This window comes from Pelobates fuscus, chromosome 4 (genome assembly GCF_036172605.1).
Source record: "Pelobates fuscus isolate aPelFus1 chromosome 4, aPelFus1.pri, whole genome shotgun sequence".
Classification (NCBI taxonomy): domain Eukaryota; kingdom Metazoa; phylum Chordata; class Amphibia; order Anura; family Pelobatidae; genus Pelobates; species Pelobates fuscus.
The window spans coordinates 28621482-28645540 of NC_086320.1; the positions used below are offsets into that span (position 1 = coordinate 28621482).

The 24059-nt window shown below is 44.7% G+C and overlaps 1 protein-coding gene across 1 annotated transcript in view; it reads left to right on the forward strand.

Annotated features, from left to right (window-relative positions):
- Nucleotides 1-24059, forward strand: part of ZFAT (zinc finger and AT-hook domain containing) — a 233994-nt gene that overhangs the window by 34497 nt on the left and 175438 nt on the right. Inside the window, exon 2 of the mRNA XM_063451038.1 lies at nucleotides 13743-13904. Within this exon, the coding sequence (XP_063307108.1) occupies nucleotides 13743-13904 (162 nt within the window). The remainder of the gene's footprint in view (nucleotides 1-13742; nucleotides 13905-24059) is intronic.

The following is a 24059-nucleotide window of genomic DNA, read 5'->3' on the forward strand; positions in this document are numbered from 1 at the left end:
GTAGTTGCGGCAGTAATGTCATTTTCACCGCGTTCACTCTACCCAGCCAGGATATATAGTAGGATCCCCATCTTTGCAGTTCCTCTGTCGCCTTTCTCAGCATTGGAAGGTAGTTGTGGGTGTAGAGATCCGCCAAGTTAGGCGTTAGCCATATCCCTAGATATTTCATGCGGTGGTCACACCAGCGATACGCGTGTTGTGCTTGGATCATGCGTTTGAGAGTTTGGTTAGCGGTTATGTTCAGTATCTCCGATTTCGTGTAGTTAATGCGGAGATTCGAGATGTTGCCATATACGTCGAATTCTGTCTGAATAGCTCGTAGGGAGGTCTCCGGGTCCGTGACCACGAACAGCATGTCATCCGCGTAGGCCAGAGTTTTGTAATGTACTTCTCCGACCGTCAGTCCCCAGATTTCCGTGTTGCGTCTGATCCTGTTGAGGAAGGGTTCCAGCGTCAGGGCAAAAAGTATGGGCGAGAGCGGGCACCCCTGCCTGGTGCCGTTGTGAATCTGAAACGGGTCCGTCAGTGCGCCATTGATCCGGATGCGTGCCGTTGGGTTTGTGTACAGCGTCTGCACCCAGGTCATGTACTTGGGCCCTATGCCAAGGGAGCGGAGCGTTTCGAACATCAGGTCCCAGTCCACCCGATCGAACGCTTTCTCTGCGTCCGTAGACAGGAGTAGGGTTGGGGCCTTCTGTGCTTTCGCGTGGACTATGAGGTTTAGGGCTCTGATAGTGTTGTCCCGCACCTCTCTGCCTGGTATAAAGCCCGTTTGATCCGGGTGGATTACGGTAGGCAGCAGCGGTGCCAGGCGTGCCACCATCACGCTCGCTAGCAGTTTGAGGTCCGTATTCAGAACGGAGATCGGGCGGTAGCTGGGGCATAGTGTCCGGTCTTTGTCTTCCTTCGGAAGAAGGGTGATGTTCGCTGAGGTGAATTGGGCCGTTGGTATGGCCCCGTCTTGGACTGAATTCAGTGCAGCCAGGAGTTTCGGTAGCAAGGCTCCAGCAAAGGTTTTGTAGTATTGGAGGGGTAGGCCATCCGGTCCCGGTGCTCTGCCCGTTTTTGCTTTCTTGATGGCTTGCGCTAATTCCTCTGGGGTTATGGGAGCTTCTAGTGCTTCCTGGTCTACTTCCCCTATTCCTGGTATGTCTGCCGCGTCCAGGTATCTGCGGATGTCTTCCAATTTTTGAGGCCTCGGCAGCTCCGGATCTGTATGTCGGAGACTGTATAAGTTTTGGTAGTATGCGTGGAACGCTGTCGAAATCTGTTCCGGTAGGTGTCTGAGGTGTTGTTGTGCGTCTTTGATTTTCGGGATATATAGCTGGTTCCTGCGTTGCTTCAGGAGATTCGCTAACAGTCTCCCGCATTTGTCCCCGTGTTCATGGATCATATGCTTGTAGTGTTGGTATGAGCGTTGAATTGCGCGGTTCAGGTGTGTGGTGAGTTGGGTCCGCTTGGTCCGGAGTTCTTCATATGTCGTCGCGTCTAGGGTGCGTTTGTGTCTGGCCTCTAAGATCTCAATTTCCGTGCTGAGTTCATGTATTGTCTGTATCGCCCTCTTCTTGCGGGTCGCACATATCGCGATGAGCCGGCCCCGGATAACGGTTTTGTGTGCTTCCCAGCACGTCAGTGGGGTGACTTCATCTGTTTCGTTGTCTTCAAAGTATTCCTGGATGTGTCGATGTATCTGGTCTACAACCGTGGTGTCTGAGAGCAGTGATTCGTTCAATCGCCATGACATTTGTCTGGGTCTGTGTAGCGGTGACTTTATCCGTATGCGGATTGGGCTGTGGTCCGACCATGTCATCGGTAGGATTTCTGCGGTACTGAGCAGGACTAGGTTGCGGTGAGGCATCAGGAAGTAATCCAGTCTCGTGTAGGTCGAGTGGGTCGTTGAATAAAACGTGTAATCCCTGGTGGAGGGGTGTAGCGCCCGCCAGCAGTCCGCCAGCTGGTGGAGGTGTAGTGTGTTGGCATGCCTGTTGTATGGCGTGTTCCCATGCGAGGCTGTCGAGTCCTGGTCCGGATGGACTGCCAGGTTAAGATCTCCGCCCATGATCAAGGTGCCCTCCGCGAACTTCACCAAGGTGTTCAATGCGTCTCGTAGGAAGTGGTATTGTTTCGTGTTCGGGGCGTACACATTAGCAAACGTGTACGTTTGGTCTAGGATTGTCTCCTTGGTGGCTATGTAGTTGGAGCGGCCGCTCCGTCCTTTCTGTATAGAGCGTACATGGGTCCGTGTGTGCGTGTCGTGCAGATTGCAGCGTGTCTTGTCTCTCTGTTTATGTAGCTTTCTGTTTTACTGTGATGTCGCTCGGTCTGTATGTGATGTCCCGGGCGTGACCTCGGTTTGTGAGTTCCTATTTGGGTGCATGTGTGTCGTAGCTGTGCTTCTGGCGGGGCTGGGTGATCAGCAGGCGGTTGTAAGCATATGGGGTTTCGGGGTGAGTATATATTAGTGTTCAGGCTAGTGGCGATGTCTAGTATGTTCGGGAGTTAGGCCCTATACGGCCCATCACTCCGGTATGTCGGCGTGGTTGCCTCTACCCTGGGCTGTCTGGTTCCCTGTTGCTATATTTGCGACAGTGAGATGGCCCTATTGGCAAGCCATTCTTTGGGCTGTCGCTTGGTCTTCCTTGGTGCGAGTAATTTTTTTTTCTTTTTTTTTCTTTTTTTTCTCTTCCCCCCCCTCCTTCCCCCCCTTACCCCCTCTCCCCCTCCCCCCCTGTTCTTCCCTCCCTCCCATTTCCTGTCCCCCTCCCTCCCACCCTCCCTGACGTCTGTGCGTGTTGCCTCGAGGCGTCAATCTCATGTCCTCCCTTACTCCCCCCTGACCCCTTTCCCCGTCCAGCTCTCACTATCTGGCGTTCGGCCACGTGTCTCCTATCTTCCCCCCCCTCCGTTACCCACTCTCGTGTTCAACCCTCCCGGGCGTCCCACCCCCTCCCCTGAGCGGGCGCAGCTCGTCCCCCCCCCCCACGTCCCGCTCCATTTCCAGTGAGGGACCAGGGGCCCCCAAGAGGGGTGGGGGACAGGCCACCCAGCGCAGGCGGCATGTAGAAGTGTACTGAAGGGGGTAGTGCGTTGTTGTCTTTGGAGTTACCTGCGGAATTAAGTACAGATAAATCTTGACAATGCAGAACCAACTAAATTAAGTTAATATGAAGTGCCCAGATTGTAAAAGTGGGCAGATAGTCGGGGGCGGGTGTGTAGGCAGGCAACCGACGGGAAAGTCTCTGTATGCCTTAGTAGTATCGCTTCCGGTCTACGACCTTACTCGGTGGGCAAGTCTATCCGTCTTCAGCTCTGGTTTGCCCGGGGTGCCTGTCTAACCCCTCTCACCGTGGGCATGTCGGTTGTTGTGGCCTGGGCGAGGTGTCGTGTGTGGCCCCCAGTTCAGTAGCTCTTATCAAATTAACAGCCGTTCAGAGTACTTGTATGCCTGCCCGGCCTTAGCAATGCCAGTGTAGATGCTGGTCCCCGTTCCCCTCCCCAAGTGTCCTGAGTAACCCTCCCCAATGACTCTGCAGGTGCGGAATAGTGCCCTAGAGTCGGAATCCCCATGCTGCGTGGTGCGTTGTGGACTCTTGTTCCCGCATCCCCGTTCCCCACCCCAATTTTCAGTCTATGTGGCCAGTTTGTGACTGTGTGTCTCTCCAAGTAGTACTCACGGTTTGCAAGTTCTTTGCTGCTAGCAGGTCCCCAACCTAGGGTTTCCGCTTCTCCGGCTGGCGTTCAGCTAGTTCTCCTGTTCGCGCCTTGCCGGGCCCGGGCTCCGGTCCCTGCGGCGTTGTTGCTGGGGTCTTTGAGGGCCTTGGTCCGGCCTGCGCAGTTGTTGCGGTCCTGGCTGGAGTTGGAAAAACGATCTTGCCAGCCAATCTGGAACTTGAAGTGGCGGGAGGCCCATGGTGCGGAGGAAACCCGGGAGGTCTTCTGGCCTTCTTACCACCAGTTGGTCTGGGCCGTGCCTGGCCGAGAGGGAAAATGGGTAGCCCCAGCGGTACGGTATTCCTGCCTGTTGCAGCGCGGATGTCACTGGGCGTAAGGCTCTCCTAGCCTGCAGGGTGTACCTGGATAAGTCTTGATATATTGATATGTTCTGGTTTTCAAAGCGGATGGTAACCATGCGGCGAGCCGTGCGCAGTATGTCCTCCTTCAGCTGGTAATTGTCGAGGCAGCACACAATGTCTCTAGGTGGTTCCCCTGGCCCTGGCGAGGGTCGCAGCGCCCTATGCGCTCTGACTATGCCAAGTCTGGGCATTTGTGGGCCCCCCAGTATCTGGGCGAACAGGCGCTGCAGCGTGTCTGGTATGTGTTCTGCAGGGCCACCCTCCCTCATCCCGCGGATCCTAAGGTTCAGCCTGCGGCCGCGGTTGTCTAAATCATCTATCCACGTGGCGAGGTTGGCTGTGTCCGCTTCCTGGCTAGCAACAGCCGAATTAGTGTGTTCCAGATCCGTGCGTAGAGACCTGGCCTCAGACTCCGCCACTGACATCCGGGCTTCCACATTAGTCAGGTCAGCGCGGAGTTGAGCTACCTCCTCCCTCACCACGCGGCCCAGGCGCTCAGATAGGGCCTCAAAGTCTGCTTTGGTGAGCAGATTAGGGAGTATGGCCTTCCACTCACCCTCCTGTGGGGGATGTGCCTCTGATGCGGTGGATGGTACCGGCGACATCCTAGCCGGCGTGGAGGGGAAGGAATCTATGTCCTGGCTTGTGGCCTCCTCCTCCCGCTGTGGTGATCGGGCGCGGGTTGCAGCTTGGAGGTAGGAGCGGATAGAATGCTCCCCTTCGCGCCCCGAGGGTCTCGGGGTGCCGTTCGGGTTGGATTGTTTCCTAGTGCGACCCATGGCTGTGTGTGGACGGACTTGGTGCCGGTATTATAGCGTGTATTAAGCGGGCGCCACGAGGAGCTCCGGAGTTAGGCGTCCATCTTCCTCGGCTGCCGGACACGCCCCCCCGATGAGAAGTCTTTGCAAAGCAGGTGCTCTGGGCAATTTCTGCCTTTTGAGTTTAGTTTCACTGATCTAACGAGACCAGGAAGTAACAAGGACTATTGTCTGCTTGAAACCCAAGGGGGTGTGACCAGGTTAATTTATAAAAGTGTCAATTTCTATTGAAATCTGCATGTTTTTACAAAATGAAAAAAACAGGATACACTCTTCACACATAAAGCTTTTCAGCAAGCTAAAGTGATTTAGGCATCTGGAGTGTCCCTTTAAATTACTTTAGCCATTTACATTGCCATAATACAGACGGGGGCTGTGGGGGCTGCAGAGAGCATTTACTTACCTCTCCTGCAGCTCCTGTCAGCTCCCTCCTCCTCCTCCTCCTCCACGGCGGTCCGTTCAGCACCTCTGTCAGCTCCCACTGTAAGTCTCGCGAGAGCCGCGGGGTCATAGTGCGGCTCTCGCAAGACTTACACTGGGAGCTGACAGAGGGAGCTGCACGGACTGGCGCGGAGGAGGAGGGAGCTGACAGGAGCTGCAGAGGTAAGTAAATGCTCTGCCAGCCCCCTCCTACAAAGTGCACACCACTGGACCACCAGGGAGTGAGAGCCCCCTCCTTGCCATGTATCATGCAGGGAGGGGGGACGAAAATAAAATAATAAAAATATATAAATAATAAAATATTACTAATAAAAAAAATAATAAAATTAAAAAAAATATTAATATAACAAAAAAAAATTATTGAAATTATAATAATAATTAAAAAAAAATGCCCACCCCCCACCAAGGCTCTGCATCACATTTTGCATCACACACACACTGCATTCATACACACACTGCATTCATACACACACACACACACTGCATTCATACACACACACACACACACTGCACTCATACACACACACTGCATTCATACACACACTGCATTCATACACACACTGCATTCATACACGCACACTGCACTCATACACACACTGCATTCATTATATACACACAAGCCATGAGAAGAAGTATTTAGAAATTCTCAAATATGGCATGAGGACACAAGCTCCAGATCGATTCTTCTGAAATATATATAAAAAAAAAGAGACAAATTGATGTGAGGGAACTCTTGGGTATTACTAGACTGAAGCAGGACCAAGACAGGCTGTGGCCACGCAACTCAAAACAATGGCTGGGCACGAAACCAATGGTCTGCTGCCCATTTGGAGAAGATGTGGTGCTAGACCTGCATCCAAGTACACACATGACTACGATACGCACAGTGCATCACTCCTCAAAGTGAATGCCTCCTTGATGTATGCATCCTGCTAAACACAAGCTATTATATAATAATCAGAAGCCCCAATCTATATATATTTTTTAACAATAGGAGTATCAAATATAGGAAGAAACTCTCGTTATAATAACTCTTCCCCAATCTGCAAAACATCCCTAATAATTATTACCCCCCTTCCCATTGTAGCCTCTGCTCTATCAAACGTGTGATTGCACCCACTGGGCAAACTCTTACCTTCAAAATGTCTTCAAGGCTGCCCCATTCTTCATCCCTCCCTGTCTCTATTGCTTTAAGAAATCCTTTAAAAATAAACTTTAAGGACATTTAACAAATAAACTTGTATCCCATCTTCTGCCTTCCCTTCTTCACTGTCTTTCATTTGTCTCTCTTCCAGGCCTGTCATATGAAGTTATAAATCTTACAGGACACCGTGCAATAAATTTCCACTCATTCCTGTACCTTTGACGGAATTAAAGGGATACTGTAGGTATCAAATCAACTTTACCTTAATGAAGTAGTTTTACTTGACGTGCCCAACAGTTTACTTGGCGCTATATACACTCCTAGTTCACTGTCCCTTTAAATCAAGCTTGAACTGCTACCATACAGTGTATCACATAAAAACACCGTTACCTCGATTATCCTGTATGCGTTTCGAACAGGAAACAAGTGACCCTGTCCTTGAATCTCTTGTCATTTTGATTGAACATATTTAAGCAGTCGGCGAGCAGACGGAGCAGCTGGGTCCTGCTGTTTTGCTCATTTTGATGTATAGCATTCAGTTGGTATTCTGGCTTAGACTTTGCACGGTTAGTTTCTTGGAAGCTTACTGGTCACAGATAATTTAGATAGCCAATTCTCTGCTTCCCTCGTAATAGATTGGGTTTTCACATATTAAAAACACAAACCGTAAAATCCCACTCACCTTATGCTACGATGCTGTTGTTTTAGTTGGTTCACTGGTTTTTTTTTCAGGAATAGCTGATTTAATACTATCATACCTTAACTGTGGGTCATTACAACCTTCTCATGTCATATTCACCTTGTGGCAGAAATGATTTATTCTCTATCAACTATTTTGACTCTACTTATCTTTTCCGTTACTGGGAAATATACGCATCCTATTTATTGTAAATGATTTAAGACTGTTTAAAGGAGCACTAGAGTGTTAGAAATAAAAAAAAAAAAATCTATAGTTCTAACACTATAGTGTCCCTCTGCTACTGTGCTGCCCCTCCCCTCACTGCAATGAAAGTGTTAAATAATCCTTTAAACGCTAACCGGGTTCCTTACTCCGCCTCCTCCAACGTCATTGCGAGGGGACCGCCACTAGAGACAGTCTTAACCCCGCGATGAAAACATTGCAGTTTCTGTAAAATTGGAATGTTTTACATTGCAGAGCTAAGGGGACAGGGACACTGCACCCACGCCACTTTAATAAGATGAAGTGCTCTGGGTGCCTATAGTGACCCTTTTAAGCATCTTTATAACATCTCCTCCCCCTCCCCCCCCCCCCAATTATTTTTTTTTTAAATTGAGTATTTTATCAAAATACAAAAATCTTTAGGAAATTCTTAGATTTCACCGAAATTCTAACATTTTTTTTTTTTTAGTTTTAATATATTTTTTATTTCTTAATAAGTTATACACACATATATTTTACAAACATATAGTTCATCTTAATAGACCTCAACCATCAAAATTTGCATCAAAATTAATCCTATCACATAAAAAAGGTCTAATATATCAAGAGAATATAAATACCTATATCACAAACATAATACATAATGCATAATACAAACACAACACTGACGTTAACGACAAAACATTGCACCAGTCATCTTAGAATTTATCCTTAGACTAAAAGGGAGAAAGAGGGAAACCATAGCTTTCACGATTGGAGGAAGCTCATTCAATACCATCATTGGGTGAGCCCCTCTGTCAGTATCAAGTTACTCAAGGTAAATCAATTTGCCTATCCATTCGGCAATCCAACTACTATTTTGCTTAGTCTTTTTATTAATCCACTAAAGGCCCTGTTCCATTTTGCACTGGAATACAATTAGTTTTTTTAACATCGGCCAATTAACCGAAACCGCCGATTTCCAATTTTTGGGCAGTAATAATTTAGTGGCCGAAAAAAAATGAGTTACCATTAAGGCTTGTCTAGGATGTAAAACCGGCCAATCCAAATGTAATATTGCGATTTCAATTCTTTTGTCTATTTTAAATTTTCCTAAGGCCTGAAGTTTTTCATAAGTTATATTCCATAATTTAGCTGCTACTTCACATTTCCACCACATATGAATATAGTCTGCCTCATCTTTGAGACATCTCCAGCAATTGGCATTTTTATTACTGGAGAACTTGGAAAATTTTTTTGGATCCAGATACCAAAAATGCATCACTTTATATTGGTTTTCCATTATATTCAAGCAATGTATATCTCGGCTAAATCTCTTTATTGCCACCAGCCAATCTTTCTCATTTATCTGAGTTTGTAATAATTCAGACCATTTGGTCATATACTTATTTTTATTTTCCACCCCCGCTGTTAGGCATGATATTAAAGCATATGATTTGGCCATTACCTTGGGAGTTATTTGTTCACAAAATATTTTATTAAGAGTGATCGTTATTTGATCGTCCCCTTTCATAACAGAGTTTTGTAGGAAACCTTTTATCCTAAGATAAGAAAACATCTCTTTACCGGGGAGATCATATTCTGACTTCAAATTTGGAAAAGTTTTAATCCTCCCATCTTTATATAAAAAATTCTAACATTGTCAAAATATATCATAGGACAAGGCCAGGACTAATTTGACTTAGGTATTTTTTACTTGAAAAATCTTGACAGCAGGTGGAGCTACCGTCGTCACGTTTTGTCAAAACACCCAGCCATCACTAATAACAGCTATAAAGAAAAAGGCATTGGAGCCTGGCATAACCACAGAGCTGCATGAGCTAGAAGCTATGGCAATAGCCATCCTGGAACTCTTGTTCTGGGTTGGCTGATGACAAAACAATGACTCTGCCGGAGGTGGAGGTAAATTATTTATACATCGTTTCGTAGTAATACACTGCACATACAGCATACAGGCACCATGAGCACTTAAAATCGCTGAAGTGGTCATGCTGCTTGAAGTAACCCTTCAAAATAAACGTTGTAAAAATGCTTGCAAGTAAAAGAAACAACACAAAAATAAACAACCCCTCTAAGAAATCGTTTCCATGAATCCAAATGATAGAAAAATAAATAAATAAATATTGTTGGCCTCTGTGTTTCTAGAGAAGATTTAATGGTCTTCAGGACTGTAATCGCATTATTTCCATTATAACATGCATCGCCACTATGTGTCTTTTTATATTAAATCATTTTTTAGGGCTAAGGTTAGTTTTTAATTTTAGTGATAGAGAAAGAAAATAAATCCTTTAATCTTAGAGCAGTACCTACATACATGTCCCAGTTTAATTGATGTGAGTTTCTCCCTTGGCCATTGCCACTAATAATCTAGTCCTCTCCAAATAGTGATATACTGGCAGAAGTGCTGGGGAGAAAGAATTGCACTATTCCTGTCTCCCCAGCTCTTCCCAGGACATTTCATCTGGAGAGTGTGAGTAACGCATGAATGATGTCACCGACTGTGCAGTATGTATTTGAAAAATCTTCTTTAGATTGCAAGCTCACTGGCTGTGTTCCATAGCATTTGTAGGAGGTTATGCTGCAGGATTTTAAGGTTGCCCACTGAAGGGGTCTTAATTCCTTTAATATCTTAATTATTTACTTTTTTTTTTCCTTCAATCAGTTCCAAACATTTCCTTAACATTAACAAATCAATTTCAGGTTCCGATTAGGTAAAGTGGAGAGTGGACATTTTCCCTTTCCCCCAGTATCTTTGAAAATACGCAAAAAATTCAAGAACTATTAAAGTCACCCAGAGCTACTTCATCCTAATGAAGTGGTCTGCGTGCAATAGTCCTGTCATTTTAACCATCCGATGTAAAACATCTGCTGTTTTGTAGAGCTTCCACCTTCTTAACAAAGTCATAAAGAGTTATATCTCATACACACACTCGTCTCTTTATGGAGAATCATTGGTTTGTCTGACTTAATAAAGTTTGATCTCAGCTGAAGAGCTGGACCGACTGTGGCAAGAGAAGATTGTTTTTTTTTTTTTAAATTCTTTATTTTTGCAGTGCGTATAGTGGTCACAGGCATACATATGGTACCCCAACGGCATTCCATATGTGGATTTCAAGACATTAGTTACAGTGGGGGGGTAGATAGACAATGCACTCTTTTTTTTTTTTTTTAGATATTGCATTAAGATAACAAGTTAAAGGTGTCGCTTTATGGTGTAACATTGCATTTAACTGAACTAGTTGCACATCAGATTGTAGTTATATTGCATTAACAGGTTAGACAAGAATTATTAAAGACATAGTTGTGTTCTATGCTTGAGAAGGGAACGATTATGGTGTCATATCAACTCTGTTATTAAGTAGCTTAAATACATCATTCACATAAATTATCAGACAAATAAGAGTGTGCAGTAGGTTTTGACTTTTCCACCCCGGGTGGTCCTCGCCTCAGAGAGATGACAATCGGCAACCGGTGGTGCTCTGAGACCCGCTTAGATACGGCAGTGTAGAGGGACAAAGTTCTGGGCCCTGCCATAATGGGTGGTAGGGTTGAGTGGCAGTCTTTCAGCCTGGGTTGCAGTCGGATGTCCGCCGTGTGCGGGATGCAGAGTACGCTGGTTTCGCTGAGCACTGGGCGGGTCACTCCGTTTGCTGGCAGTCGGTCCGTGATGGTTCAGGAGGTATGTTGGGTAAGGCTGGGTCGCTGGAGCAGTGGTGTCTGCTGTGGGCTGTACACCTGAGCTGGTCGTTGGTGTTGCTGTATGTTTTGGCGTGTCATGCCTCAAGTTTATCTGCTCCTGTTTGTCTCACCTCCGAGCTGGGCTCCGGGTTCCATGTGGGGTCTGTGCTTGTGTTTGCTGATTCCTGTGCGGCCCGTGTTGGATCATCAATTTTTCTCCCTCCATAGTTGGTGCAACTTGCGGTCGCCGCCATATTGGAATCAGCCTGTGCACCCCAGGCCTTGCCGTGGGTTGGGTTGCCGGCGGCTCTGCATGCATGGGAGTCATACGGTGGGGACCGGGATCACCCCCGCCGGTCCATAGGGGGGGGGAATGGGGCAAGAACCACCTAATCCCGTGCTGCTGACATGTCACTGGGAGGCAGGATAGCAGGGCAGCGGCCGTCTACCCCACTCACCGCCTGCACGGTCTCCCCCTTGGTTGTCAGAGGGCACCCTTCCGAGGGACTAAAACCTGAACAGCAAGCCTCACCTCGGAACCAGGATGTCAGCTTGCACTGGGTCACCGCTGTCGGTCGTCAGGTAGGTTTTAAGTTGTTTTTGGGGCTGTAATTAGCCAGGATTGTCGGAGCAGCTTTGTTGTGCGACCGTTCAGCATGGCGGTCCGGCCCCGCCCCCCGCAAGAGAAGATTGTTAAGGGAGTTAACATAGGCAAATGCCACCCTCTAAAACCTTGCATCAGGGGTGGCATCTATAGATAGGGTAACACAACTTTTTTTTGCTTTGAGAAGTCTATAAACTCTGTAGTGAAGAAGTAAAGAGACATGTATCTGATTAAATTACTATGTACATGATATTGATTACGTGGCTGTACAGCTACCTGTGAATACACATACTGCTTATGAGATAATTCAGGGGTGAATATTCCATCTTCCGAGCCTTTAGTCGATGTTTACCTTCATTTCCTTATCCAGTAAAATACCATTGAGTAGCCCGTCTAACCCCCAGGACATACTTGAAAAATTGTGAAAGCTAAATGTATCCTTCCAGGCTAAATCATTCAGTATTATTATTCCATGTAGCTATTTTATCATCAAAAAGCATCAGAAGTGACTAAGAATTTAGATAATATGAGCAATCAAAAAACTTTCTTTCCTGTATTTTCTTTTCCTGGATGTTAGAATTGCCTCCTATTTTAGTTAAAATGGTTGCATTTGCCACGTAATTAGTCAAATTCAGTTTATTCATTTTCAATCCTGTAGAATCTAAAGAACTTTGCTTGAGTACACACACAGATTAAGCTGTCTGTTCCTATCCAGCCTGTTGTGTAAGGAATCATTTCTATACCTTAGCATAGTGACACATTTCGTAATGTGGCAGAAAAAACATCTTTTTAACTACAGACATCCAGTCGTGTTGTACTTGGTAAAACATTTCACGATAAACGAATGCCGTAACATTTTATGACCTGTTGTTTATATCTTCACGCACTGACTTTCTCCGTTACAGCATACCCCCAAAGTGTTAATGATTAGCGCCAAAATTACTTTACCACTATTTTCTATCTGTCTCGTTCCTAGAAAATCCAAATTTCGGGTGCGTCTTAGTGCAAAATACAATAAATGTCTTAAGAAAACGGTCATAAATAAAATTGTGTGGTATAATACATGAGTTTTAATTCACCGTTTCTTTTACCCCAACGATGACTAAACTTGTGCAAAGTTCCATGCCGTTCATCCATATCAATTTTCTTTAAATCCATGCCGAACAGATCGATTTGCCCCGGAATTTATTTATGTATTCTTATTCATTGGATATGACTCTACAAGTAAACCCTGGCAGATCGATTAGTTTTGGCATGGATTACAAAGAATTTGATTTGGATGATCTGACTTCTGACGTTCTCCAGAAGGGACCCAGCTATGAGGGATGAAGGCAAACGATTGCAGTTTAAGTTTAGAAATATACGGTATATAAAACTTATATCTATACATATATTCTATATATCTATCTACCTATCAGGTTTAATCACAAACATACATATGAACAAACATAGATGTTTAAGCAAATACATGAATATGTATGCTATATGGCAGTTCAATAAAACAATTTAAGTTGTTCTTCAAATATAAGTAAGTATCCTATTAAACTGGAGATTTGAAATGATTTCATAATTATGTATGTATTTCTAATTTTATATAAGAAAATTATTAATGATATAACTGTCAAACTACTCTGAAAAGTTATTATTTGAAATATGAAATCGTCATCTGCTTGCAAATATTACAATTATTACAACTACTAAAAATGAGACTTTTTTTAAATCAAGTGCTGCTCGGTTATACCAATTGCAACATCACCTACCGTACAGTCAAACCTAGTGGAAGGTTCTATTAAGTCTTCTAGACTATATTTCCCCATCCGATTGTGCACTTTAGTTCCCAAAAACACTAGGACTGCTGTATCGGGGAACAAGGGACTCTACTTGGTTTTTAAATTGAGCAATGAACAAAAGTTGAAAGAAAAAAAAATGGAGTAAAGTACAAAGATAAATATGTGTCCCAGATTTAACGATCTACCTATATATCACAAATACATGCTATGTTCTTCAGGTGTGCAATATACTGTTGTATATGTAAATATGCACGTGCTAATTGGAATATTATATTTGTATTTTTGTATTTTAGGGACAAGCTCCATTTTTATGTGTAAGCTGTGCAACTTGTTTTCCCCAAACCACTCGGAGCTCTTGCTACATGTCTCAGAAAATCACAACAAAGATGGACTTAGTCCTGATAACATCATTATCCCACTTAAGCCACTTGTACCTTCCAGCAAGAACACAGAAGGTAGGTGTCCGTTTTTAATTGCATTTGATTTTCAGGCATCATACGTGTTTGTTTCTATAATTATTTATATGATGTATCCTTAGCATAATTATGGACAATCAGGGGTGCTGCTGGGTTCCAGAAACCCCTGGGGCTTGGGCCAAAAACAAAACTCTGTAACAGGGGATGTAATTGAATATCCCTGTTCTTCATTTTATGTCGACTCTTCTGTACCCATGAACAACATGCCACTCCGGATATAAAAACAAGCTGTTTCTCATATAAGAAATTAGGAACACAGAATAGGCCAAACACAATACAAACTACCCTTTAAAGGCCTTGGCTTTGATGTTATATGACACTGTCAAAACATAACCTACAATATTTTAGAGTTCCGAAGCTGTGATGCTAACAGAAAGCATCTGTTAAAGCAGTACTATTATAGTTCTAAAACTATTTTTTGGTGGTTGGCCCTCCTTACTTCAAGTTAAAAAGGTGATTTACTACCCTTTTTACAGCCCTGCATGGGGCTCCTTGTGCCTGGCCCCATCTCCGATCTGCCTCCTTGGCTGACATAATCAGAATTAATGATCTCAGCCAATCCAGTGCTTTCCTATAGGAATTTTTGATGATCTCAGCCAAGAAGTCGAGGCGGGGTTAGAGCCAAACACCGCCTAGGCCATCAGCATCTCCTCATAGAGATGAATTGAATCAATGCATCTCTGTGGAGAAAGTTCAGTGTCTCCATGCAGAGTGCTGAAATTTGCACTGAGGAGTGGCCACTAGAGCGCCGTATGTTCCAGTAATGTAATGTAAACACTGCCTTTTCTCTGACATCCCGGTCCCCATTGGGAAAAACTCATCTAAAGCATATTCCCTACCCAGCCACTCTCCTGCATGGACACCACAACTTCACATGGCCAATTTAACATGACTTCCGTAGCAGTCTTGCAGTGGAGGAATTGCAGTGGGGCTAGGAAGCAGCATTCAAAGCCATCTTTTGACACAGAATTTCACAGCAAAACCTCTAAACTGGGAACCCACGAGGATATTATCCATGTCCCCCATCCACAAAATTGAGAAGCAGGACTCTCTCGAGACCTTGACCGGTAGTGGAAGGATCTGTGGGTGTAAGGCAGTGTTTCCCAATTGGTGTTCAGCATAACCCTAGGAATTTTGTGAGAACAAAATTGGGGTTTTGCCCCGATTTGCCCATTGGGTGGCCCTAGCACTTAGGGCCTTCCAATGAGTATTGCTAAACATCGGCGCTGTGGTCGTTTAAGACCGGGACTGGGCCCCTGTAGTATAGACTGTTGGGAGGAATTGACAGCCTGTCACTTCCTCCCAGACATAGAGCGCGCCGAGTGGAACAGATAGAGGCAGCACCGGTGAGTGAGCTGCTGCCGACCTCGCACACCAGCTAAAGGAAGTTACACACACAGATACACACTGAGAGCTACACATTTGCAGTCACCCTCCTGCAGAAAAAAGGTAAGCGAACAGGAGGGTGACTGCAAATGTCTATCTGTCAGTGTGTATCTGTGTGTGTGTGTGTATATTTATCTGTGTGTCAGTGTATTTGTCAGTTTATATATCTGTGTGCCAGTGTGTGTATCTCTGTATGTGTATATGCCAGTGTATTTATCTGTGTGTCAAGGTGTATGTGTGTGTCAGTGTGTATGTGCCATTGTGTATCTGTGCGTCAGTGTATCTGTCAGTGTGTATGTGCCATTGTGTATCTGTGTGTAATCTGCTACTCTGATCGACTCAACCGGACAGTTTGCTGTCTCCCGGGTGCTCGGGTCAGGCATGTTGCCGACAGAGTGGAGGGATTATTGGGAGGGCTGGGGATGACTCAGCTGTCATGGTCCATATTGGTACCAATGACAAAGTCAGAGGAAAATGGAAGGTCCTAAAGAGTGAGTTCAGGGAACTAGGAAGTAAACTAAAGAAAAGGACCTCCAAGGTAATATTTTCAGAAATATTACCTGTGCCGCGCGCTACAGCAGAAAGGCAGCGGGAGATTAGAGAGGTCAATGCGTGGCTGAAGTCTTGGTGCAGGAAAGAGGGTTTTGTGTTTTTAGAGCACTGGGCCGATTTTGCGCTTGGGTACAACCTGTATAGTCGTGATGGATTGCACCTAAACGGAAGAGGGTCTGCTGTGCTGGGGGACAGGATGGCTGGAAGGTTGGAGGAGATTTTAAACTAGTAGTAGGGGGGAGGCTCAAAGCAATCTAGAAAATGGAGATAGCATAGAAATGAGATGGGCCTTAGCTCAGAACAATGGGAGTGGAGATGGGGGCAGGGCCGGCGCTACCTGTAAGGCGGACTAGGCAGCCGCCTAGGGCGCCCCTTGGGAAGGGGCGCCGCCAGGAGCGCCGGCCCCCCTAATGCTGCAGCCGCCCGAGCGCTCTGTAGAGAGCCTCAGGCGGCTGCAGCTTTGCCCGGGCTGGTGCGTCCATGAGGGCGCACCGCCCGGGCACAGCATGAGGAGAGGGAGGGGGCTGACAGGAGGGAAGCGCTCAGCGCTCCCTCCTGTCACTCCCTCTCTGTAGCGTGACCGAGCGCAGTATAGTCCGCCGGTACAGGGAGCATCTGTCTCCTGTACTCGGACGGACTAACAGGAAGTGAACACTGGTGTTCACTTCCTGTTAGTCCGCCGGGTACAGGAAACAAAAGCTCCCTGTACCCGCGGACCATGATACAGAGCTCGGCCACGCTACTATAGAGGTAGGGGAGGGTGGGGGGAATAAATAGAGAGGGGGGGGGAGATAACTAAATGGAGAGGGAGGGGAGGAGGAGAAATCAATGAAGAGGGAGGGGGGGGGGAGAAATAGAGGGAGGGGGGGGAGAAATAAATGGAGGGGGGGGGGGAGGAGAACTAAATGGAGAGGGAGGGGAGGAGGAGAAATCAATGAAGAGGGAGGGGGGGGAAGAAATAAATGGAGAGGGGGGGGGGAGGAGAAATAAATGGAGAGGGAGGGGAGGAGGAGAAATCAATAAAGAGGGGGGGGGAGAAATAAATGGACAGGGAAGGGGGAGAAATAAATGGACAGGGAGGGGGAGAAATAAATGGCCAGGGAGGGGAGGAGGAGAAATCAATGAAGAGGGGGGGGGGGGAGAAATAAATGGACAGGGAGGGGGGAGAAATAAATGGACAGGGAGGGGGGAGAAATAAATGGACAGGGAGGGGGGAGAAATAAATGGACAGGGAGGGGGGGAATAAATGGACAGGGAGGGGGGGGGATTAAATGGACCGGGAGGGGGGGGAATAAATGGACAGGGAGGCGGGGAAATAAATGGACAGGGAGGGGGGGGAAATAAATGGACAGGGGGGGGAATAAATGGACAGGGAGGGGGGGAGGACAGGGAGGGGGGAATAAATGGACAGGCAGGGAGGGGGGAATAAATGGACAGGCAGGGTGGGGGGAATAAATGGACAGACAGGGAGGGGGGAATAAATGGACAGACAGGGAAGGGGGAATAAATGGACAGGGAGGGGGGGGATAAATGGACAGGGGGGGGAAATAAATGGACAGGGAGGGGAGGAAATAAATGGACAGGAGGGGGAGGGAATAAATGGACAGGAGGGGGAGGGAATAAATGGACAGGGGGGGGATAAATGGACGGGGGGGATAAATGGACAGGGAGGGGGGGGAAATGGACAGGCAGGGTGGGGGAATAAATGGACAGGCAGGGTGGGGGGAATAAATTGAAAGGGGGGGATAAATTGACAGGGAGGGGAATTGACTGGATTAGGAGGGGGAATGAGAGTGGGGAGGGGAGAAGAGAGTGACAACGGGGGAGACGAGAGTGACAAGGGAGGGGGAGAAGAGAGGGACACGCAGGGGAGAAGAGAGTGACAAGGGAGGAGGGGGGAGAAGAGAGGGACAAGAGGGGGGAGAAGAGAGGGACAAGAGGGGGGAGAAGAGAGGGACATGGGGGGAGAAGAGAGGGACAAGGGGGGTTGAGAAGAGAGTGACGAGGGAGGGAGAGGGGGAGAAGAGAGTGACAAGGGAGGGGGGAGAGATTGACATCCATCACACACACACAATGCACCCCTTGCACACAGAAAAACACACAATGCATTACACACACAGACACACACACACAAGCAATTAAACCCTTACACACAATGCATCCCTTACACACACAGAAACACACAATGCATTCCTTACACACACTCAATGCACCCCTTACAGACGCACACACTGCATCCCGTACATACACAGAAACACTCATTGCAGCCCTTACACATACAAACACAGATTCACACAATGCATTCCTTACACACATATCAGGACATCCCCTACTCCTGTGAACAAACTAATTGGTGGAACATGAAGGTGGACCCTGGGGCCCAGACCTTGAGCTGTGCAAAGGGCCTTAAAAAAATGGAGCCTTCTTCCTGTTCTCCCAGAACACAAACAGCCTCCAGAGAGCCTGTTCTACACCAGACCAGTGGAGCCAGACTGCAGGTAGAGCCCATCACCATCCTCATCTGATTGTAAGTAGGCAATCTAGTATATTATTCGTGGCACTAATCTCTAATTTACCTCACATTAAAGGGACACTTTAGTCCCCAGAACCACTGCAGCTTAATGTAGTGGTTCTGGTGTCTATAGCCTGTCCCTGCAGGCCTTTTAATGTAAACACGGTGGCACTGCAGCACTTGCGTTAGTTAACATGGGGCATTGTGATGTCATATCGGGGGGGGGATGGGGGGCGGCAAACTTTACTTTTGCCTAGGGCGGCAAAAATCCTTGCACCGGCCCTGGATGGGGGGAGGGGGAAGCTCAGAACAGAGGAGGTATGTAATATTGATTCACAAAAAGTACAAATGACTCATGGTAATATTAAATGTATGCTTACTAATGCAAGGAGCCTATATAACAAAATGGGGGAACTAGAGGCAATAGCATACACTAAGCAATACGATATAATAGGCATAACAGAAACATGGTGGGATGAGACACATGACTGGGCAGTTAACTTAAATGGGTACACATTATTTAGGAGGGATAGGAAAAACAAGAAGGGTGGTGGGGTATGTTTGTATGTCAGCCATGAGTTCAAGTCAAATCTTAGGCATGTGGAGTGTGACGAGGAAAATGTGGAAGCTTTATGGGTAGATATCTGCTTGGGGCAAACAAAGGGAAATACGTTATTGGTTGGGATATGTTATAAACCACCAAATGTAAATATTAATGAGGAAGAACTGCTGTTAGAGCAAATTGGTGAAGCTGCAAATCGGGGGAACACTTTAATTATTGGAGATTTTAATTACCCGGACATAAATTGGGATAGAGGGACTAGTACTTCAGCTAGGGGAATCCATTTTTTGAATGTGTTAAATGACACCTTTATGTCACAACTGGTACAAGGACCAACTAGAAAGGGTGCTTGTCTGGATCTCGTTATAACAAACAATGTTAATCTTTTAACCAACATTCAAGTAGGGGAGCATTTGGGAAATAGTGATCACAATATGGTAACTTTTGAAATAAACTCAAAAAAGCAAAAGCAGGTGGGGTATATTAAAACGTATAATTTTAAAAAAGCCAATTTGAATAAGATTAGGGCAGCTCTACAACATATCGACTGGCATAAACGCCTTAGTGATAAAAACACTGAGGAAAAATGGAAACTATTCAAACAAATATTAGAAAGGTACATTTCACAGTATGTACCATTGGGTAATAAATATAAAAGAAACAAATTAAAACCAATGTGGCTTAGTGGAGAAGTAAAACAAGAGATTAAAAATAAGAAAAGGGCTTTTAAAGCATTTAAATCGGACCAATCAGATGCATCCTATATAAGATATAAGGAAGCCAATAATACTTGCAAAAAGGCAATTAAAGTGGCTAAACTAGAAAATGAGAAATTGATAGCCAAAGAATGTCTGTTAGTCAATGAAGACCAGGAAAAGGCAGAAATTTTAAATAACTATTTTTCTTCGGTATATATTAATGAGGATCCTATGGAAAGAGATATGCATATGATTGCTGCAACAAACTTGCAGATAACTTGTGATTTGATAACTCGAGACAAGGTGCTACAGCTATTAAAGAAAATTAATGTAAATAAAGCTCCGGGGCCTGACGGTATCCACCCACGAGTACTTAAGGAGCTAAGTGGGGAAATAAGTGAACCTCTGTATTTAATTTTTCAAGATTCTTTTGTTTCAGGTATTGTACCTGAGGATTGGAGGAAGGCAGATGTTGTTCCTATATTTAAAAAGGGTTCAAAATCCTTGCCTGGAAATTATAGACCTGTGAGCTTAACTTCTGTGACTGGGAAATTATTTGAACGGCTATTAAGGGATAATATTCAGGAATTCATTGGGAAGAACTGTGTTATTAGCAATAATCAGCATGGTTTTATGAAACATAGGTCATGTCAAACTAACCTAATTGCATTCTACGAAGAAGTAAGTAGAAATATAGATCAGGGTGTTGCAGTGGATGTGATCTACTTGGATTTTGCCAAGGCATTTGATACGGTTCCTCACAATAGGTTAGTCTTCAAACTAAAAGAAATTGGTCTAGATGAATATTCTTGTTCTTGGGTAGAACAGTGGCTTAAGGATAGAGTACAGCGAGTTGTCATAAATGGTACATTTTCAAGCTGGACAAAAGTGGTAAGTGGTGTCCCTCAGGGTTCTGTTTTGGGACCGCTTCTATTTAACATATTTATAAATGATCTTGAAATGGGCATTGAAAGCCATGTATCAGTGTTTGCAGATGACACAAAACTTTGTAAAGTAATAAAATGTGAGCAGGATATTGCCTTGCTGCAGAGGGATTTGGATAGATTGGGGGACTGGGCACTAAAATGGCAGATGAAATTTAACGTAGAAAAATGCAAAGTTATGCACTTCGGGGTTAAGAATGCACAAGCAATTTACACCCTAAATGGTAGTGAACTAGGGATAACCACACACGAGAAGGATTTGGGAATTGTTATAGACAACATATTGGGTAGCAATATGCAATGTCAATCTGCCGTTGCTAAGGCCAGTAAGGTTTTGTCATGTATAAATAGGGGCATAAATTCTCAAGATGAAAATATAATTTTGCCTCTTTATAAATCGCTGGTAAGACCACACCTTGAATATGCTGTGCAATTTTGGGCACCTGTTCTGAAAAAGAAACTAGAAAACGTGCAGAGACGAGCTACAAAATTGATAAAAGGAATGGAGCATTTTAGTTATGAAGAAAGGTTAAAAAATTTAAATCTCTTCAGTTTGGAAAAACGGTGCCTGAGAGGGGATATGATAACATTATACAAATATATTCGGGGCCAGTACAAACCATTATCTGGAAATCTATTCATAAACAGGGCTATACATAGGACACGAGGTCACACATTTAGGCTGGAAGAAAGGAGATTTCATCTAAGGCAAATAAAAGGTTTTTTTACAGTAAGAGCAATAAGGATATGGAATTCATTGCCGGAAGAGGTGGTTTTGTCAGAGTCTATACAGATGTTTAAATTGCAATTGGATAAATACTTGCAAAAACATAACATACAGGGATACAATTTCTAATTAGTGGGATAATAGCTGCTTGATCCAAGGAGACATCTGACTGCTATTTTGGGGTCAAGAAGGAATTTTTTCCTAGTTTGTTGCAAAATTGGAAGCACTTCAGACTGGGTTTTTTGCCTTCTTTTGGATCAACAGCAAAAGCATATGTGAGGAAGGCTGAACTTGATGGACGCAAGTCTCTTTTCAGCTATGTAACTATGTAACTATGTAATGTATCTGTCAGTGTGTATGTGCCATTGTGTGTGTCTGTGTGTATCTGCTAGTGTGTGTTTATGTGTATGTATGTGTCAGTGTATCTGTCAGTGTGTTTGTGGATGTGCCATTGTATCTATCACTGTGCCAGTGTGTTTGTATCTGTGTGTGTAGTTGCCAGTGTGTTTATCTGTGTGCCAAGGTGTGCGTATTTTTCAGTGTGTGTATCTTTGTGTGTATGTGTCAGTGTGTTTCTGTGTATCGTTGTGTATATGTCAGTGTGTATCTGATTGTGTGTAACTGTGTGTGTGTGTAACTGTGTGCCTGTGTGTGTATCTGTGTGTGTATATATATATATATATACAAGTGTGTGTGAATGTGTCAGTGTATCTGTCAGTGTGTATGTGCCAGTGTGTGTATCTGTGTGCCATTGTATCTGTCAGTGTGTATCTTTGTGCCAGTGGTTGTGTCTCTGTGTGTCAAGGTATGTGTATCTGTGTCAGTGTGTGTTTGTGTGTATATAACTGTGTATGTGTCAAGGTGTTTCTGTTTGTTAATGTGTATGTATATCTGTGTAAGAATGTATGTGGCAGTGCATGTGCAGACATCCCAGCAATTAAACACCAACACAACACACCCCTGCAAACACAAACATGACATATGAAGACACCCCTTAACTCCAACTCCAAAATTATATACAAACACTCAAATACCAATACTACACACAAATATACATCTGTATTTAAAATCTAACACTACATCCAAACACACCCCTGCATATAAATGTAAGAATGACATATGTAGAAAAATGAACTCTTATAATAATTATTCTGCTTGATACTTATTCATATATATGTATGTAAATTCTTCTTTCTTATTGTTGGGTGGCTCGCCTTGTATCATGCATATTATAGTTCTTCTATGTCCCTTAACATATAACGCAATCAGACTTTCCTGGCTTTTCTTATAAAAGAGATTTATTCTTCTTGCTTCACAAATACAAAGTCAGTACTTACAATGTCAATACAAAGTCAGTACTTACAATGTCAATACAAAGTCAGTACTTACAATGTCAATACAAAGTCAGTACTTATAATGTCATTGATGTTAAATAGATTAGATAGTGGTAACCGCACTCAATCCAAACGGCCAAGGGTGCTCCAGATCAGGACCAGCAATCCCAGGACAATATACAAAGAAGAAAAGATCACAGGCACTCCAAATGTTAAGCCGTATGCAGCTTTAATGTAACAAAATGCAACGCAATGTTTCGACCAACAAAGGTCTTTTTCAAAAAGGTCATCCAGCTAGCAGTCCAAAGACCCTATTATCACCATCACGGATCCAGTTGCAAGTATTTTTCAGCCCTGGAAGTCGCGACCAGTGGCTGTATAGTCCATCTTTTTACTTTATACTGGTTAGCCGAGTGGTTGATGCCGGGCACTTGTTCCCAGGTCTTATAATAGGACTGCTTTTATACTGTTATGGATATTATGTGTGTTGTTTTTTAAAATATAAATGTAACGCTCAATTGTTGATAAGATGGAAACAACTGCAGATTTCTGAGTTTGATAATGTTTATTACTTTAAATAAAAAAGATGATCAATTTGAACTGTCTCTTTAATTCCTGGCAGGTTATAACCAGCAGCGGTGTTTGAAGTTGTTTTTAGGATAAGGTAAATTTAACACAACCAGCGAGAAGTTCCAAATTAGGATGCAGATAATTAATACGTAGGTGTTGGAAACAAGATTATGAGTTGATGTGGAGCAGATAGCGAACCACTTAGATTTAGGATGGTTATATATTAAGTTGAGCCAATCTGGTTTACTTAACTTATGAAGGCGTGATAATCCAAATTGGTGATAGAGATTCCACAGAGAATCGAGGTTGCAGCAGGCAAGAGAATATCCAAAAAACAGTCCGAGGTCGTAGGAGAGGAGAAGGAGGGTAAATGATTAAACAGTCCGGGTCCGATACACAGTAGAAGTAAATATTCAGTTTGAAGTTCGCGGGAGCTTTCGAGTTGATCCAGCACTGTGGTGTTGACGCGGACTCTCTATGAACCCTGGGAACGACCACGTCATAGGAGGGGGAGTGGCCGCGCTCCGAGAACCCGGAAGTCCACGGTTAGCGAATGCAGGAAGGTCTGACAGAACCCCCCTCATAAGAAGCAGCCACCGGATGCTGTCAACGAGGTCTGGATGGGTAGCGAGCATGGTACGCGTTGATAAGTCGACGAGCATGCACCGCGGAGGACGACACCCATGAGTCTTCGTCAACTCCGTAGCCCTTCCACCGGACAAGATATTGTAAGGAACCTCGATGGATTCGTGAGTCGAGAATCCTCTGAACCTCGTATTCCTCTTCACCTTGTACCAGAATAGGATCGGGAGTGGTATGAACATCCCTCATAAAAGGGTCGGAGTGGTG